Source organism: Choloepus didactylus, chromosome 1, assembly GCF_015220235.1.
Source record: "Choloepus didactylus isolate mChoDid1 chromosome 1, mChoDid1.pri, whole genome shotgun sequence".
Lineage (NCBI taxonomy): Eukaryota > Metazoa > Chordata > Mammalia > Pilosa > Megalonychidae > Choloepus > Choloepus didactylus.
Genome location: NC_051307.1, coordinates 85,833,978 through 85,853,673, shown reverse-complemented (window position 1 = coordinate 85,853,673; position 19,696 = coordinate 85,833,978). Strand labels below are relative to the sequence as shown.

The following is a 19,696-nucleotide window of genomic DNA, read 5'->3' as shown; positions in this document are numbered from 1 at the left end:
CAAAAAGCCACTTTCGTTTAAAATAAAACTTTTCTAGTTGGTAGAACAGGTTACATTACACACATAATGACTCACTAAAAATACTGGCAAAAACAAAGAGATATTTCCATTTTGGAAAAAATGTCAGCGGCCATGGTAGGTGCTTACATATGACCCCAGCATAAATACCTTAGCTCATTTCAAGCCGTTTAGGAAGAAGCACCAATTTACAGGTATAATCTGTACTGGAACACATACTTTAAGTTGTTTTTAATGCTGAATTCTAACTGGTGTTGAAAGTTTTTTCAGCAGATGCTATGAATTTCTAACATGTGCACAATACAGGATGTTTACAGTCTCAAGTTTTCAGCAGAAATTATTCTACCACAAAAAATTATAATTGAGTAAATAACTTCAATTCAGCTTTATAATATCTGAGATCATGTGATATTATATTATCACACCATTTGCTGGAATCAAAAGAGAATAAATTATTGTTGTTTCAAATTGAATAACTACGCATTTGAAACATCTGACCAAAGATATAAGATTATGATAGGCCTAATGGATCTTTCTGACTACACTTTCTGATGACTTACTATTTTTCTAGCTGGAGCAGAGGAGAGGATGCAAAGGAGAAATGCTACTGTGACAGAAGTCCTACAGTAACAACACAGATTCTTTCCTAACTTCTTATGATCTTCTCCAGCCTATTTTCCTCCATGTCAGTTGGTTTTAGAGGAGAGTAAAACGTGAATACAAAGGAAAAATGATCCTTTTCCCATTTTCTCCCTGACCTCAATTATGACCCAAACCCATCTGTTCTCTGCTTAGCTTGATCCCTGCTTTGTCCTGGATCCTGTCCTCGGACTCACATGCTCTGGCTCTGGTACCTTGCAATGGCTACAAGTGCTCTACTCTGACCAACCAAGCCCCTCCTCCTCCACCATAGCCCAGGCGCCAGGAGCAACCAGTGTGTGCCACACCCACAGTCTTCTAGATTTTTGCTCTGAGCCCCAACAAAGAAAGGCTTTCACACATCTAGAATATCCTGTCCTGTTACTATAAAGTCAACTGAATGTACTAACTTTTTTATTCTCCTTGCCAAAATGCTATAGAGTCCAAAGTAAAGTCTCCAACAGCTAGCCATGCAAAGGACGTGGCTAAAGAAGGCTGGTCACAAGACAAGTTCACATGCAGGAACCAAGGGAGCATTTATCCTTACGGCACAGAATTCAATTCTGCAAGAATTCCAGAGTTGATGTCAATCGCAGATACCGATTCAATCTTTAAAAACTTCTAAGAGAGAAATATACAGCCTGGAGTGTCAAACTGATTCATGGCTTAACACTCAGAGGGAACTGTTACCTTTCTTATTAAAGTTATTTAGGAAGGAGAGGAGTAGGCAGGCCATTCACCAATATAAGCCCCCTACATCCCTACAATTAGTTTAACAACTTACAGACCTGAGGTAAGTATGATCTCCAAAATGGGTGATCCAGTGAGCCTGCTGTTAAAGAATTAGCAGCGGGATTTTTGGGATCCACCTTTCTCATAACCACTCTACTCAACAAAGCATTTCATAGAATGCAAGTCTGTTATCATCCCCCAGTAGAATAGCACCAGGCAAAGTTGCTCTGATACGGGCAGAGACGGTACCTGTTTTCTAACTCTGTAAGAGCCAAAGATATCCATCCATACACAGTCTTAAAATACTAGCAGAGAACTGGGATCATAATTGCCATTTATTCTGATGATTACAGACATTTGATAATGACATATTCCCTAGTCATAAGATTTTATACATCACTAGAAGTAACTATATCCTTTATATGTATGCTTGAAAGCCCAACCTTAATAAATTACTATTTAGAAATCTGAGACTTTAAAAAATATTTATTTTCCCGATAATTTCATGAATGCTTTGCAATTTTTTTGCTCTTGTAGAAATATTAAATTATATTACCATGAAAAAGAATATAGCAAAAATTAGATTTTTAATGGGACTTACCACCTAACCTGCTGTACTGCCCTGCAACTAAAGAGTGGGGAATTATACATTTATCTCAGTTTCAGCCCTTGCCCTTTACCTCCCTCTCACACTGATTCACTCCTTTGTGTGGCAGAAACCATGTTTTATTCATTTTTGCATCCCACATTGCCTTGTGTAGATGAGATAACTATTAAATTATAAGACTCTAGCATTCAAAAAGGACTTCATGACCAATTAATTTTCTTGATAAAATGTTAAAGTACCAAAATCAAATAACAAGTGTGTGTTTCAGGGAAGCAAAAGAGAACATTTAGAGCATTTTTCAACTTTTTTGACCACAACTTATTGTGAGAAATATATTTAACATCATACCCCACTACATAAATACAAACATGTATATATCTATGTATCTGAAATAAAAGTAATATACAAAAGGGAACCTAAGATGGCGGCTAGGTGAGACAGGACAAAAAAAATCTCCGTGAAAAATACTAGATAAAAACCAGAAGGTGACCCAGAGTACCGGTTTCAGCGATGCGCCAGTTGGATGAGTTCTCCTAGTATCACAGGGGCTGTATACTTGGTGATACTAGGAGTCTGCGTTCTGAAACGAGTGAGTAGGCCGGCTGGAAGACCCGCAGCCGTGCTGCAGTGTGGGGAATCTGTGGGTTGGCGGTTGGAGACAGACTGATTCTTTTAAAAAGAAAAAAAGAAAAAAAAAAGGGAAAAATCCAGGAGCGGCTGCAGTTGCGATGGTGGAAACCGCGCAGCGAAACATGACAGGAGCGGGCTGAGCTGACCTCTCAGTGTCAGCCATGGAGGATAGCTCGCGGCAGATACCCTCGGGACCAGGGGAGTGCAGGGGAGAGCCGGAGGGAGGGAGAAGCCCCGCGGCTTGTAGCTGGCTCCCTGGAGGGCTGGATAAACTCCTGCCTGGGGCCGAGCCCACAGCCAGAGCTGCGCCAGTTGCCCCAGAGCTGGGAAGGAGGAACTGTGTGAAGAGAGGGGGGCTAAAGACGCCCCATTCAACCATTTTTGCATTGGGCTGAGAGTGCCCCGGCACGGCCTGGCGGCCCGGGGCTTCCCTTGAGGGACAGCGCACAGTTGTGACGTAGCACAGCCTTCCCTCAGCAGAGGTCCTGAGAGATCACAGCTGAGAAAGAGGGCCCACTCGGAAAACCCAGGGACGCTGCGCCAAGTCCGGTGGTTTGTGGGTCAGCGAGAGAGAGGGTCTGGGACGGATCCAAAATGAAGGCTTAGACTCTTGAGGTGGCCTTGAATCTCCGGGAACCTGGGGGGATTTGAATATTAAAGCTGTCCTTCCTCCCTGGCCACCCGGACACACGCCCCACATTCAGGGCAGACGGCTCCAGCAACACACCCAAACTGAGTTCACCGACTGAACCCCACAAGAATCATTTCCCCACACACCACGGGGACAAGGTTGGGGAAAACTGACTTGAAGGGTATAGGTGACTCACAGACGCCACCTGCTGGTTAGTTAGAGAAAGTGTACGCCACCAAACTGTTTCTGAAAAATTAGATTGGCATTTTTTTTTTTTTTACAACTTGAAAGAACACTATCAAGCAAAGCAAATGCCAAGAGGCCAAAAACAACAGAAAATCTCAATGCATATGATAAAACCAGATGATATGGAGAACCCAAGTCCAAACACCCATATCAAAATATCAGAAGAGACACAGTACGTTGCTCAATTATCAAAGAACTACAATCGAGGAATGAAAATGTGGCAAAGGATTTAAAGGACATGAAGAAGACCATGGCCCAGGATATAAGTGACATAAAGAAGACCCTAGAAGAGCATGAAGAAGACATTACAGGAGTAAATAAAAAAATAGAAGATCTTATGGAAATAAAAGAAACTGTTGGCCAAATTAAAAAGATTATGGATATTCACAATACAAGATGAGAGGAAGTCGAACAAAGACTCAAAGTCCTAGAAGTCCACAGAACAGAAAATGAAAAAACAAAAGAAAGAATGGAGAAAAAAAATCGAAAAAATCGAAATGGATCTCAGGGATATGATAGATAAAATAAAACATCCAAATTTAAGATTCATTGGTGTCCCAGAAGGGAAAGAGAAGGGTAAAGGTCTAGAAAGCGTATTCAAAGAAATTGTTGGGGAAAACTTCCCAAACCTTCTACACAATATAAATACACAAAGCATAAATGCCCAGAGAACTCCAAATAGAATAAATCCAAATAAACCCACTCCAAGACATATTCTGATCAGACTCTCAAACACTAAAGAGAAGGAGCAAGTTCTGAAAGCAGCAAGAGAAAAGTAATTCACCACATACAAAGGAAACAACATAAGACTAAGTTGTGACTAGTCAGCGGCCACCATGGAGGCGAGAAGGCAGTGGCATGACATATTTAAAATTCTGAGAGAGAAAAGTTTCCAACCAAGATTTATCCAGCAAAACTTTCCTTCAAATTTGAGGGAGACCTTAAATTTTTCACAGACAAACAAATGCTGAGAGAGTTTGCCAATAAAAGACCTGCCCTACTCCAGATACTAAAGAGAGCCCTACCGACAGAGAAACAAAGAAAGTAGAAAGAGATATAGAGAATTTTAACAGACATATATAGAACCTTACATCCCAAATCACCAGGACACTCATTTTTCTCTAGGGATCACGGATCTTTCTCCAGAAGGGACCATAGGCTGGGACATAAAATAAGCCTCAATAAATTTAAGAAGAAAAAAGAAAATTGAATATATTCAAAGCACATACTCCAACCACAATGGAATACAAGTAGAAGTCAATAATTTTTTGAATTGTAACTCCACTATTTACTTTCTACATTATATAAAATACACAAACTCTAAGGACAAATTAGTGGTTTTCAACTCAATGTAAAATATGTAATTTTTGACAAGAACTATATAAAGGTGGGGGAATGGAGGAGTATAGGAACATAGTTTATGTGTCCTACAGAAGTTAAGCTGGTATCAAAGAGAAATGGGTGAAGGGGCAATGGGGAGTTAAGAAATGAGTATAGGGTTGCTGTTTGAGGTGAAGGGAAATTTCTAGCAATGGAGAGTGGGAAAGTGACAGCATTACAACATTCTAAATGTGATTAATCCCACTAATGGAATGCTAGGGAGGGGGTGGAATGGGAAGATTTAGGCTGTATATATGTTTCCACAGTTGAGGAAAAAAAAAAAGTCTAAATAGAAACAATTGAATGCCAAGGATGACCCTGGATAGGATCGGACAATGGAGGACAGGAGGCTCAAAGGGACATAGCTGAGACATAAGGAAAAGGAAATATAGTATGTAAGCTTTGTATCATTGTTGAATCTCTTGTACTTCTTAGCTGCGCTTAATGGGATTGCATAAAAGAATGTTCTTGTTCATGGGAATTGTATATGAGAATTATAGTGTTTGTTCAAGGATGTGTGCAGCTAGCTCTCATATGTTCAGAAGACAGAGCAATAGATGATGGATGATAGGGAGAGAGGAAGGGAGGGAGGGAGGCAGGGAGGGAGGGAAAGAAATAGCAGTGGGACAACATGTTAAAGTTTATGGATCGGGGGTATCGGGGGGGTCAGGGAATGCTGGAGTTCTGTGTATGGGGTTTGTACGGTTTTTGCAACTGTTCCTATAACTTTGGATTTATTCCAAAATAAAATTTAAAAAAAAAGTAATATACAAAAAATAACTTATCATTAATATGCCTTGTGCTTTAGGTTATTTCCTATTCTATTTTATTTTTTAAAATGCTGCTCATGACTTTGGGTATCTGTATGACACCTGAAACTCAAGAGCTAGAATTCAGCAGCTATGAATGTCAGGATTACCTCATACAGCAACTGTTAAAAAAAGCTGAAAAAGAGTTCAGACTTCAATTAGAGATATTAATGAAGAGAATCTAGTTAGGACAAAGGCAAATCAGGTCAAAGGGTAAAGGACAATATTGACTGTGTTTTAAAACTTCAACTTCTGTGTAAGACCAAGGGAAGAGATGTTTATTTGGTGCAGGACCTATATTTTCTGTAGCACAGTAAATAATTTAACTTGTACGGTCAGTTTATTCAAACATCATAATTACATGAAACTTTGAATAGGAAGTGAGATCTGGTAGGTTTGTACAGGTTAGTGTGAAATTCCAATACATCCCAAAGTAATTTGGGCAGAAAATAAAAATATATTTGCAGGGCCCCCCCGAGGTACTGCAGAAAAAGGCGGAAATGTTGGACTTCCCCACCTGGGTTATTACTGATATTCTCACAAATGATGAAGACTAACAATTTAGTAGGACAAGCCCTCAATCTTAGGGCTTACCCTTATGAGTCTTGTTATTGCAAAGGAGAGGTTAAGCCTACTTATAATTGTGCCTAAGAGTCTCCCCCAGAGAACCTCTATGTTGCACAGATGTGCCCTGCCCCTCTCTCTAAACTCACTCAGCAGGTGAACTCACTGCCCTCCCCCCCTGCATGGGCCATGACTCCCAGGGGTGTCAATCTCCCTGGCAAAGTGCAACATGACTCCCAGGGATGAACCTGGACCCAGCATCATGGAATTGAGAAAATCTTCTTGACCAAAAAGATGAAGCAAAATGAAACAAAATAAAGTTTCAGTGGCTGAGAGATTTCAAGTGGAGTCAAGAGGTCACTCTGGAGGGAATTTTTATGCAGTATATAGATATCCCTTTTTAGTTTATTTAGAGTATTGAAATAGCTAGAAGGAAATACCTGAAACTGGTCGAACTGCAACCCAGTAGCCTTGATTCTTGAAGATGATTGTATAACAATGTAGCTTATACTGTGTGACTGTGTGATTGTGAAAACCTGTGGCTCACACTCCCTTTATCCAATGTATGGAGGGTGAGTAGGAAAATGAGGACAAAAACTAAATGAAAAATAGGGTAGGATGGGGGGATGGAATGCTTTGGGTGTTCTTTTTTACTTTTATTTTTATTCTTATTTTTATTCTTTTTGGAGTAAAGAAAATGTTCAAAAAAATTGATTGGGTGATGAATGCACAACTATATGATGGTACTGTGAACAGTTGATTGTACACTGTGGATGATTGTATGGTATGTGAATATATCTCAATAAAACTGAATTTAAAAAGAAACAACTCAATTTTAGTTTAGGTTATGTCTAGGTCTGATACCGTGAACAACCTGTTTTAGCAGAGGGGCTTACTATTCAGGTTTTAAGTTTTCTTTTGCTAATAACACTGCTCATTTCCTCCCCATAGCCCCCAGGCTATATACCAAAGAAAATTATCATACTTTGTCCAGCATCTATGAGTTTATAGAGGTAGAGGGGGTATATGAGCTCAGTCAGCCTTGTTGTCTCAGCTTCAAATTTTCAGCTGGCTGATACTATTAACAGTGACAGTGGAACTGAAAGAGAAACTGGTTAGTTCACTTTTGGGGCCTCATTTAATTATGCCATTAGGGGTGTTTGTACAACAAATTAAAGGACTATTGTTTGAATGTGTCCAATTCAGTGTCACCTCTTTTGATCAGTGAGTTCCTCTTTCAAGTAAGATTCAAAATACTTCTTTAAGAAAATATGTTAAATAACCTATTTTAAAACTTAGGCTCACCAACTCTTCAACTTATCTTTAAATAGTCAAACAGCATGCTTTTTAATGGGCGATTTTATTACAAAGGAAGCAACTTCATAAATAAATAATAAAAAAGAAAAAAAATGCTGCTCATGACCCACTAGATTTCATGATCTTCTAATTGTTTGTGACCTACAGTTTGAAAAATATTGATTTAGAGAACTATCTTCTGCAATCAAATACGGAAGCAAACAATAAATAAACTGAAAAAAAAATTAAGCAATTGTTACTTACTTGGTTGCTGCAAAAACAACATTGAACGGCATCTGTTTATAAAATGGAAGGAAAGGCCTGAGGGAAAAAAGAAAACATAAACTGTGTAGGGCTTTTGTACTATGAATACTCTAATTTTCCTCCACTTCTTTCATCCTTTAAAATGAGAATCAGGGATTCTCAAACTTTGGCATACACAAAATCATTGGTGGGAATGGGGTTTTGTTTAAAATGCACTTTCCCAGATCTGGCCTAGGATATTCAGTAGACAGAGGGTAGAACCAATGAATCTGCATTTTTAATACACACTCCAGTATTTTCTCCACAGCTGGTAAACAAGCACATTTTGAGAAACAGTGCCCTGTACTTGAGTGTCAGCTGATCATTAGCTCTTAGCAACTTCTCAAGTTCTCTGAGACATTCTAAAATTTTCAATGATTTAGTTTAAAGCTACCCCCAAAATTCCAGGAATTGAGGATACTATAGTTTAGAATTGAACATTTCTCTGAAAAAAAAGTCAGCATCATAAAACATCCACAAGGATGTTGCTCATAAATAATAATGTGGGTAACAATTTACTTTCTCAAGGAAGCTTATGCAGATGTAGTGTTAAGACTATTGTTCTAACTAGTAAGACCTACAGGGAAATTCCCATCTGAGTATATGAGTATTAATCACAAATAAAACAAAGTGAATCTTTTGGCCATGTTGGTTTTGACAACATTCATACAAAGAGAGCAGATGTCACCTAAGGGCCCACTTTTAACAATTTTCCCTGCATTATGATTGTTATGGTATCTCTCTTGTGTCTCACTTCTTCTGATGACTTCGTTTTGTACTCAAATACACATTCTTATATGCAATCAGTACCTCTGAATTCAGGCAAACCTAGATGGGATCCCAGCTCTGCCACGTAAGCTGTATGACCTTGAAAAATTTATTTATCCTCTACGGGTCTCAGTTTCCTTATTGGTTAAGTGGGGATAATACAGCCTATCCTACATTTCTGTTGTGAAAATTAGATGATATGTATGTGTGGTGGTTTGCAGCTATATGTACCCCAGAAAAACGAGTTCTTAAACTTAACCCATTCCTGTGGGTGTGAGCCACTTGTAAGTAGGACCTTTTGATAAGGTTACTTAATTTAAGGTGTGGCCCAACTCAGTCAGGATAGGCCTGATCCTATTATTGGAGTCCTTTATAAGCAGAATGAAATTCAGACAGAGAGAGAGCGAGCGAGCGAGTGCACACCATGGGAAGCAAGAAGCTGAAAGTCAACAGAACCCAGAAAAGAAAGGGAGAGGCCAGGAGAAGTTGGCATGTGCATTGCCATGTGACAGAAGAGCCAAGAACCAAGCATCATCAGCAGCCAGCCCCAGAATGCCAGCCTTTGAGAAGAAAGCCTCACCTTGATGATGCCTTGATTTGGATGGCTCCTAGCCTCAAAACCATGAGCTAATAAATTCCCATTGTTTAAGCCAACCCATTGCATGGATTTGTTTGATCAGCCAAGGAAACTAAACTGGTATGTAAAGCACTTAAAATAGTACCTGTCACATTGCATACACTTAAAAATGACAGCTAGTATCATGGTAAAGACGTTATCTAATAAAATCAAGGTTCATATTCATTAATAATTAATAAATAACTTTCTACCTTTCAAAATATTTATAGCGGTTCTTTCCAGCAACATCGGGATCCTCATAAACTTCTTTAGGCATCTGAAAAGAAGTGTCCATTCTAAAATGAAGCAGGAAAACAGTCAAGTCTAAGACACCATTTCCATTTATAATTGTATACATTTCTATGTATATAAAGTACACAGGGTATATCAACTGGGAGAAAGTCATCTTAATATGCATTTGATGGTTCTACATCTTAGACTAGATAGAATCACTTTCTCTGAGCCAGGAAACCAGGAGCTAAGAGGAGGCAACAGCTGAGAAAAAGAGTAGATTTATGAAATTCCACATACCAAAATACCCACTTTTAATTAATAGTACATGAGAATAAATAAGTTTTAAAATATAGTTTTTATATTCAGGCTGTAAAGTAGTATTTTAAAAATTTATTAAATATGAATTTGTAAATAATTTTGAAAAATGGGAAATTCAAGAGATTTGTCTCTCAAGGTGCTTTGGCTACAAGTCTCCAAAAAATGTAAGTGCCAACCATATCAAATTTCTAAGATGAATCAAAGCAAAAACAAACTCGATTACCTCTACCTTGGGTGGCAAGTTGTCATTTAATATATATATATTCACTCTGACCTTCTGAGAACATCTAATAACCAAGCTTATTTATGATTCAGAAGCATCAGTTCTAAAATGAAGCAGGAAGACATTCAAGTCTAAGATATCATTTGCTCCTGAATCAGGCTTATTTTGGTCAAAGGGGTTTAGAGAGGGAATTTGGGATCAATTTTCCTACATATAAATCCTGGCAGAATAAATCAATTATTTTTAAAAATAAAAACACACTCATTGAAAACATGAGCATTTTTAGCAGCTGGAGCCACCTGACACTTACGCTGCAAGATTCCGGAGAACTTCCTTGTATTGGTCTGCATGTCCCTTCCATTCTCGACTGATGAATGGTGGGACGGGATCTGACTTGTCCCAATATAGGGAATATCGTGGATAATGGATCAGGTTGCTGAACATGGCTCTAAACCTGGGAACTTTTCTCTAATATTACGATAAGGAAGGAAGAAGAAAAAAGACAAAATTATATCATCAAATTTTCTAAAGTGTTTTGCTTACATTGTAAAACTTTTTAAAAATTAGGTGCGAAATAACATATATAGCCTACGAAGAAAGGTTATTGGTATATGCATGGTGTGCCGGTTTGAGTGTATTGTGTACCCCAAATGCCATTATCTTTGTGGTCTTGTGTGGGGCAGACGTTTTTGGTGCTGGTTGGATTTGCTTGGAATGTGCCCCACCCAGCTGTGGGAGATGATTCTGATGAGATGTTCTCATGGAGGGTGGGCCCTTATCAGTGGAGCTATATAAATGAGCTGACTCAGAGAGAGAAAACTCACAGAGTGCAGCTGGGAGTGATGTTTTGAAGAGAAGCAAGCTTGCTAGAAAGGAACGTCCTGGGAGAAAGCCGTTTTGAGGCCGGAGCTTTGGAGCAGACGCCAGCTGCCTTCCTAGCTAACAGAGGTTTTCCAGACACCACTGGCCATCCTCTGGTGAAGGTACCCGATTGCTGAGGTGTTACCTTGGATGCTTTGTGGCCTTAAGACTGTAACTGTGTAGTGAAATAAACCCCCGTTTTATAAAAGCCTATCCATCTCTGGTGTTTTGCATTCTGCAGCATTAGCAAACTAGGACACATGGAATATCTCTAGAAGTATACCCAAGGCACTGGTGACAATGGCTGTTTATGAGGAGGGTGTTAGGGGTCTAGAGTGAGAGAATTTATTTCACACTGTACACATTTTTGTACTATTTCAATGCTTTTAACACAGGCATACATTACTTTTCCCATTAAAACAAATTAGTTTATGAGTCCTCTTTTCGCTATTATTTAATCCTCACATTGAGCCACAAATATCAAAATGCCTTGCCTCTGTGTAACTATGGCAAAGTAATATCTGCAGAACACAAAATTCAGTAGAGATTTGGTGATTACTCAATCTGATCACTGCCATTACCCAACTAGATGGCTCAGATTCATTACGTTGCTTAGTGGGTGAGATGAGTTAGATTGAGGAGACCTACCAGTCGGCTTCGAATCAGGGTAGCTTGGATATTTTCCTGTGCGTGGTCTTTCTCACTTGACACAGTAAACACTGGATCTGCAAAACAAAAAATAAAGCTGCATAGGGAATAGAACACCTCTATTCCTAGGATGAGAATAATGACAAAGCAATGTAATTTCATAATTGGAAAACAAATGAGAAAGTTTAGATATTGCCTAACTCGGCAGCAGTTCATGGTCCCTGATATTCCACTTGTAGGGAGAATCTTTCAGATGCTTTTCTTTTCTTGTATTCCAATATCAGTTTATGGAGTTGGGAATGCAAAAAGAAGGCCTAACCAGTAAAGCCAAAGCAACTGGGACAGAGCAGCCTCTTCAATAAATGGGGTTTGGAGAATTGGATATCCATATCCAAAAGATGAAAGAGGACTCCTATCTCACACCTTACACAAAAATTAACTCAACATTAGCGCTAAGACCATAAGACTCTTAGAAGAAAATGTAGGGTAATATCTTAAAGATCTGTTGATAGGCAGTTTCCTAGACCTTACACCCAAAGCGCAAGCAACCAAAGGACAAATAGATAAATAAGATCTCCTCAAAATTAAACACTTTTCTACATCAAGGACTTTGTCATAAAAGTAAAAAGGCAGCCTACACAATGGGAGACAATATTTGGAAACCACATATCAGATAATGGTTTAATACACCGAATATATAAAGGGATCCAACAACTCAACAACAGAAAGACAAACAACCAATTAAAAAATGGGCAAAAGGCAGGGACAGACACTTTTCTGAAAAGGAAATACGAATGGCTCAAAAACGTATGAAAAAATGCTCAACTTCGCTGGCTATTAGGGAAAAGCAAATCAAAACCCCAATGAGATATCATCTCACACCTAACAAAATGGCCATTATCCAAAAAACAGAAAATTACAAGTGCTGGAGAGGATGTGGAGAAGGAGGCACACTTATTCACTGTTGGTGGGAATGTAGAATGGTGCAGCCACTCTGGAAGGCCATGTGGCGGTTCCTCAGGAAGCTAAGTACAGATTTGCCATATGATCCAGCCAATTCCATTACTAGGTATATAATTAGAGGATCTGAAAGCTAAAACATGAACAGACGTTTGTAAACTGATGATTATAGCAGCATTATTCACGATTGCCAAGACATGCAAACAGCCCAAATGTCCATCAATGGACAAGTGGATAAACAAACTGTGGTATATACACATGATGGAATATTATGCAGTTGTAAGACAGAACAAAGTCACAAACATATAATAACATGGATGAACCTTGAGGATGTTATGTTGAGCAAAGTTAGCCAGAATCAAAAGGACAAATACTGTATGGTCTCACTAACATGAAATGACATTAATGAGCAAACTTTGAGAGTTAAAAGCTGAGAACACAGGTTATCAAGAAATAGAAAGAGTGCATTTGAAGCTGAAGGAGTATAGAATATTCAACATGATTGACTATATAGATCCAGAAATGGATAGCATAATACTGTGTGATGGTAGCACAATATTGTAAGTACATGGAACAAAGACGTCTGTGAGTAAAGCTGAAAGAGGAGGGATAGGGGCATGGATGACACCAGAAGTAAAGATAGACGATAAAGACTGGAACTGTATAACTTAGTGAAAACTAGAGTGGTAGATGATTGTGACTCAGTGTACAAATATTTACATTAAAATGTTTTACATGTGGGAGAACAAATAAATATCAACCTTTCAAAGTGTTGAAAAAGGGATGATGTTGGGGAAAAATGCAATCAAAGCAAACTGGAGTTAGGGTTAACAGTAACATTACAATATGCTACCACTAAATGTAACAAAGGCAATATATCAAAGCTAAATATGTATGAGAGGGGGATATAAAGGAGGGATATGGGATTCTTGGTAGTGTTGTTGTCTGACCCTATTATCATATTGTATTGTATGGTATTTTATTAATCATCTTTTTTACTATTCTTAAAAAAATTTCTTGTAGTAATGAATATGTTCAAGTGCTGATTATGGTGATGAATGCACAACTATATGATGACACTGTCGACAACTGATTGTACACTGTAGATGATTGTATGGTATGTGAATATATCTCCATATAGTTGTAGGAAAAAATATAAATAGGGATAAAAGTGCTGGAGAGAACATGGAGAGAGGGATGTACCTATTTACTGTTGGTGGGGAAGTAGAATGGTGTAGCCTATCTGGAGGACAGTGTAGTGGTTCCACAAGAAGCTAAGTATGTGGGTGTCATAAGGTCCTACAACCTCATTATGGGGTATATAATTGGAAGATCTGAGAGCAGGGACATGAATGAACATTTGCTCACTGGTGTTTGTGGAGACACTATTCATGATTTGCAATGGGTGGAGATGGTCTAAGTGTGCCACGACTGATGAATAGAATGGTGAATTGTGGTTTATGCATACAATGGAGTATTGAACAACTGCGAGAAGGAGTGAAGCTGTGAGACACACAGCGAGGTGAATGAACCCAGTAGACAGCATTTTGAGTGAAATACGCCAGAAACGAAAAGTCAAACGTTATAATGCCTCACAAATATGAACTGACTGCAATATGTAGCCTCTGGGAGTTGAACCTTGGTGCACAGCTTAGCAGGGGAACACCTATTGTGGTGGTTCCTAGATTGTAAGCTCTTACATCAGTCGTATCTATTCCTGAATTGTTAATGTCGATATCCAAATTCTGAGATGTTGATCTCTTTGTGTATAACCTGGTCAGTCTCTGGAACTTTGGGTATCTGTGTGACACCTGAAACTCAGAGCTAGGGCTCGGCAGCTACGAATGTCAGTATTAGTGCATACAGCAACTGCTAAAAAAAAGCTGAAAAAGAATTCAGACTTCAATTAGAGATATGAATGAAGCAGATCTGGCTAGGACTAAGGCAAATCAGGCCAAAGGGTAAAGGACGACATCGGCTGTGTTTAAAAACTTCAACTTCTCTGTGAGAACAAGGGAAGAGATATTTATTTGGTACAGGATATATATCTTCTACAGCACACTAAATAATTTAACTTAAATGCTCAGTTTATTCAAACACCATAATTACATGGAACTTTGACTAGGAAGTGAGATCTGGTAGGTTTGTACAGGTTAGTGTAAAATAGCGATACATCCCAAAGTAATTTAAGTAGAGAATAAAAATGTATTTGCAGGGCCCCCCCGAGGAGCTGGGGGAAAATGTGGAAATGTTGGACTTCTCCACCTGGGTTATTGCTGATATTTTCATAAACATTGAGGACTGACAATTTGGTATGCCGGGCCCTCGATCTTGGGGCTTGCCCTTATGAGGCTGGTTACTGCAAAGGAGAGGCTAAACCTAATTATAATTGTGCCTAAGAGTTTCCCCCAAAGAGCCTCTTTGTTGCTCAGATGTGGCCCTCTCTCTCTAGCTAAGCCAACTCGGCAGGTGAACTCACTGCCCTCCCCACTAGCTGGGACCTGACTCCCAAGGGTGTAAATCCCTCTGGCAATGCAGGATATGACTCCTGGGGATGAACCCAGACCTGGCATCATGGGATTGAGGAAACTTTTTGACCAAAAAGGGGAAGCGAAATAAAACAAAATAAACTTTCAGTGGCTGAGAGATTTCAAATGGAGTCGAGAGGTCACTCTAGAGGGCATTCTTATTGCACTATAACAATATCCCTGTTTAGGTTTTAGTGTATTGGAACAGCTAGAAGGAAATACCTGAAACTGCCAAACTGCAATCCAGCAGTCTTGATTCTTGAAGACTATTGTATAACAATGTAGTTTACAAGGGGTGACAGTGTGATTGTGAAAACCTTGCAGATCACACTCCTTTATCAAGTGTAGGGACAGATGAGTAGAAAAATGGGGACTAAAACTAAATGAAAAATAGGGTGGAATGGGGGGATGGAATGATTTGGGTTTTCTTTTTTACTTTCATTTTTTATTCTTATTTTTATTCTTTATGGTGTAAGGAAAGTGTTCAAGAATTGATTGTGGTCATGAATGACCAACTATATGATGATACTGTGAACAGTTGATTGTACACCATGGATGATTGTATGGTATGTGAATATATCTCAATAAAACTGAATTTTTTAAAAAAAAAGAAGAAGAAGAAGGCCTAACACATTGAAGGACCATGCCCTAAACACTCTCTCTTTTTTCCAACGAACAAACCTCTTTCTGGATCTGGTAGCCAAGGAAATATTTCAAAAGGAAAAGCCATGTATATATGCACTATGCCCATTTGTAAACTAAAGAAACTTGGCTCTACCTCCCATATTCAGTGAACACAAGAGATGCAAACTCTTTTAACAGCATGTCGCTTCATTGGCAGGCATGGTAAGAAAATGTCATCCTCTAATAAGAGATAAGATCAGCTTTCTTCAGAATTCAAGTTCATAAATATGTTCATGATAACAGTAAGATATTCCTCCAGAGTTCAACCAAAGATTGCCCTGCTATTATTAAGTGTCTGCTTGTTAGCTGTATCTTTAAAGTGATGATGAGTATTCATGATTGGTTTATACCATTCCTTAAAATCAACAAGCTCTCTTCATTTTTACATTAAGCTCTTAAGTAAACTTCTCATACAGACTTGATTTCCCAAGTACATATCTCTCAGGAAGCTTAAGCCCTCACCAGCCTAATCTAGACGGCTTGGTAAAATGTATTTATCTGCAGAGTAAATACATACTGTCTCTTTTGAATTTGGATAATATGAATCAATTCCTAGAATCTGATAACTCCTAAGTTACCCAACAAAATTGATTTATTAGATGCAGACATTTAATATTCCCACCACGTTTGCAAAACCAAAAGAAGTTCAGGCTCCCTTTGCTCTTTTTTTCAACAAATATTTATTGACTGGCTACTGGGTTCCAAGGGCTTAGAACACATCAGACAAAAAATGATTCCTGACCTCATGGGAGAAAGACTTAAACAACAAACATAACAAATTAGCAAATTTTATAATGTGTTAGAGTGTAATAAGCAATATGAAAAAAAAAAAAAAAAGAGGATAGCAGGGTAAAGGAGATTAAATTGCAATTTTAAATAAGGTGGTCCGGCAGGCCTCATTGAAAAGGTGATTTTTTAGGAGACCTGAAGGTGAGTGAGTTAGCATATAGAAGTGAGGGTAGCTTGTAGTAGGTTAGGTAGAGGATCCCTTTTAAAAATCTAACTTTTGCTATGCTCTTTCCTATGCTAACATATTTCTGTAAGAACAAATCATGCCAAGATATTTATGAAATGATGAGGAAAACAAATACGTTCTAAAGTCTCAGATTTTTGAATAAAAATTTATTTAGGGCTGAGCTTTCAAGCAAAAAAGTTAAAAGACAGTTATTTCTAATGATGTATAACATATTAATAAGACATGTTACTGTCAAATGTCTATAATGCTCAAGATAAATGCCAACTATAATCCCATATAGAAATCTGACGGAAGAGCTTTCCAGGCAGAGGAAACAGCTAGAGCGAAGGCTGGAAGCATGCCTGACATGATTGAAGAATAGCGAAGAGGCCAGCGAGTGGGATTAATCAGAGTGAGGGAGGGCAAGCATAGTGGGTAAAAAGTCAGAGAAGTTACCACCGGGCTTTGTAGGCCACTGAAAGGAACTTGGTTTTGAATCTGAGTGAGATGGAGAACTATTTCAAGGTTTTTGAGGCGAGGAATGACAAAATCTGTCACCTGGCGCCTGGCTGCCAAGTTGAGAACATGGTAGCAATGGGAGAGGCAGGGAGACCTATTAGGAGGCTCCAGTCATAATCTACCATAGACGCAGAGCGCATCTGCGGCTTCCGATGTGCCCCCAACCTCCAGGCCACCTGGGGGTTTCCGAGTTGCCCCCGCCCAACAAATGACAACTGCGGGCCAAGGGTCCAGCCACAGGCTTAGCCTTCGTTCGCCCACGCCTGGTCCCACCAACTCACCCTCAAACTCCACCTGGCCAAGAGTCGACGCCTAAGAGGAAGGCCTGGGACGCCCCTTACCGTACAGGTAATCATAAGCTCTGGTGGAGGAGAAGTTGCCCCCGAGCCCCGACTTCACACCGCACCGTGTCTGAGACACTTGCGGCTTGGTCTGAGGCTCCTCGATGGTCACTACGTGGCTCATGGCGCCGCCTCTTCCCGCCGGCCGGGGACCAGCTGGGGAGGACATGCTGTGTGCGCGGTAGCTATGGTAACCCCGGCTAGCGATAGGGAGTAAGGGGCGGGGCGAGACGCAGGAGGGGCGGGGCGGGGTGAGGACGAGGGCTGGGGCGCTAGAAAAGAGATGAAGGGCGAGGCGCCGGAGAGGAGGGGCGGAGCGGGGAGGGGAAAGGGGCGTGGCAAGACGGGCATGGCGGTGAACGGGAGGGGCGAAAGGGGGCGTGGCGTGGGGGACAGCGCGGCGCGAGGAGGGAAGAGCGGGGAAGGCGAGGAAAAGAAGCTGTGCGGTGATAAAGGACGGGTGGGACGAGGCTCCGGAGAGGAGAGGGGGAGAGGGGAGACGAGTGGGACGAAGGGGGTGGGGAAGGAGGAGAAGTGGACCTTCTAGAATAATTGAGGGCTTTCCTTTCGGAAATCCCTTTTCCGCTCCTGCCAGCTGAGGAATCCATGCTCCTGAAGCGTTGGGCCTTGCCACGCGACGAGCTCCAAGCTCACGGGCCTCAGGGTTTCGGGTGGGCTAGGTGAACTTTGATCTGCTGCCCCTTACCAACCCTGGGTATTAGATCAACTGAAGGTGAAGTGATGTTGGCCTTGGGCTCTGCTTTTTTAAACTATTTATTATGGAAAATTTTAAACGTAGACAAAAATGGAACTCCCACGTACCATAACCCAGTGTCAACAATGAGCAACATTTTACCAATTTCATTTATTCCCCTACCCTTTTTTTTTCCCGGTAGTATTTTAAAACATCCCAAACATAATATCACTTTACCCTTAATCTGCATCCCAAACTGATATGGAATTTTTTAACTTTACTATTATCACATCTAACAAAATTAATAATTCCTTAATGTCATCTAATACTACATATTCAGATTTTCTTGGTTGAGCCCAAGATGTCATTTAATAGTTTGTCCCAGTCAAGATCCAAAATTTTGCATTTTGATATGTCTCTTAAGTCTCTTTTATTCTAGAACAGTGAATTTATAATACTTTTGTTCATTCTGTATTTATTAGCTGAGATTCCAGCAATTGTGAATTGGTGCCCTAGCAATCCCAATGGTAACCAGTAAAGTTTTTGTTTGTTTGCTATCATTATGAGTGCATGGAATTTTACATATCTGATGTGTTTTAATCCATTATGATCATTATTCTTTATGATTCTCAAATTATCCCATCGCGCCAGTTGGCTCCTTTGTTCTTCTGTGATCCACAGACACTTAAATAAGCCTCCTGGCTTGCCCTCTTCTCCCACTCTTGGTTTTACCTTATTGTCTCTACCCACAGATTGCTTGGGGGTTTTTACAAACCAGCCTTGTGGTTTGTCACCTCCAAACCTTTGCTCAAGCTGATTCCTTTGCCTGGAATGCCTTTTCGGAGGTAGTCCCCCCAACTAATTTAGGTGTCTTCAATACTCAGTTATAACTTTGCCACTTCTATGAAGTTTCCCCCAAATTCCCCAAATAAAGTGAGACTTCATTCTTTCCTCCAATGCTGTGGTAGCACGAATAGCACTGATCACCTTGTATTGGTAATTGTTTGCAATTCTGGCTCCCCACAACTATAGGTTCATTGAGGGCTGAGGCCTTTGCATGGTCATTTTTGTATCTTTGAAGTACCCAGCATATAAAACTTAATAAAACAACTATTAAATTAATAAATTCATCCATTTATTCAACAAATTTACTGAGTTGTCTACTATATATTTGGTGGATTAAAATTCTGAAATGATTTGTATAGGTCACTTGCTGATGAAGAAAACAGGCACAGAAACAAATAAAATACAATGCTATTATGGTATGATAATATTTTTTAGTCTCTGTATATAGCTACAGTCTTCTGGACTTCCCACTTGCTGTTTCTTCTTCCCAGAATATTCTCCCCACCCCAGATCTTGCCATGACTGGCTCCTTCTATCATTTTAGGTTTCAGCTCAAATATCTTCTCACAGGGATTTCTGTTCACTCTATCAGATAAATTATCTTAAGTAGCCAATGACAACTGTCCTAGTTTGTTAATGCTGCCAG

The 19,696-nt window shown here is 39.7% G+C and overlaps 1 protein-coding gene across 4 annotated transcripts in view; it reads right to left on the bottom strand.

Moving 5' to 3' along the window:
* CFAP91 (cilia and flagella associated protein 91) overlaps positions 1-17,682 on the bottom strand; it is a 110,260-nt gene extending 92,578 nt beyond the window's left edge. For all 4 annotated transcript variants that reach the window (XM_037836183.1, XM_037836175.1, XM_037836188.1 and 1 more), the window contains exons 1-5: positions 17,511-17,682; positions 11,524-11,600; positions 10,325-10,482; positions 9,452-9,535; positions 7,817-7,873 (exon numbers count right to left, since the gene is read on the bottom strand). In XM_037836183.1, coding sequence (XP_037692111.1) covers positions 7,817-7,873; positions 9,452-9,535; positions 10,325-10,482; positions 11,524-11,600; positions 17,511-17,679 — 545 coding nt within the window. In that variant the 5' untranslated portion in view covers positions 17,680-17,682. The remainder of the gene's footprint in view (positions 1-7,816; positions 7,874-9,451; positions 9,536-10,324; positions 10,483-11,523; positions 11,601-17,510) is intronic.
* Positions 17,683-19,696: the final 2,014 nt, after the last annotated feature.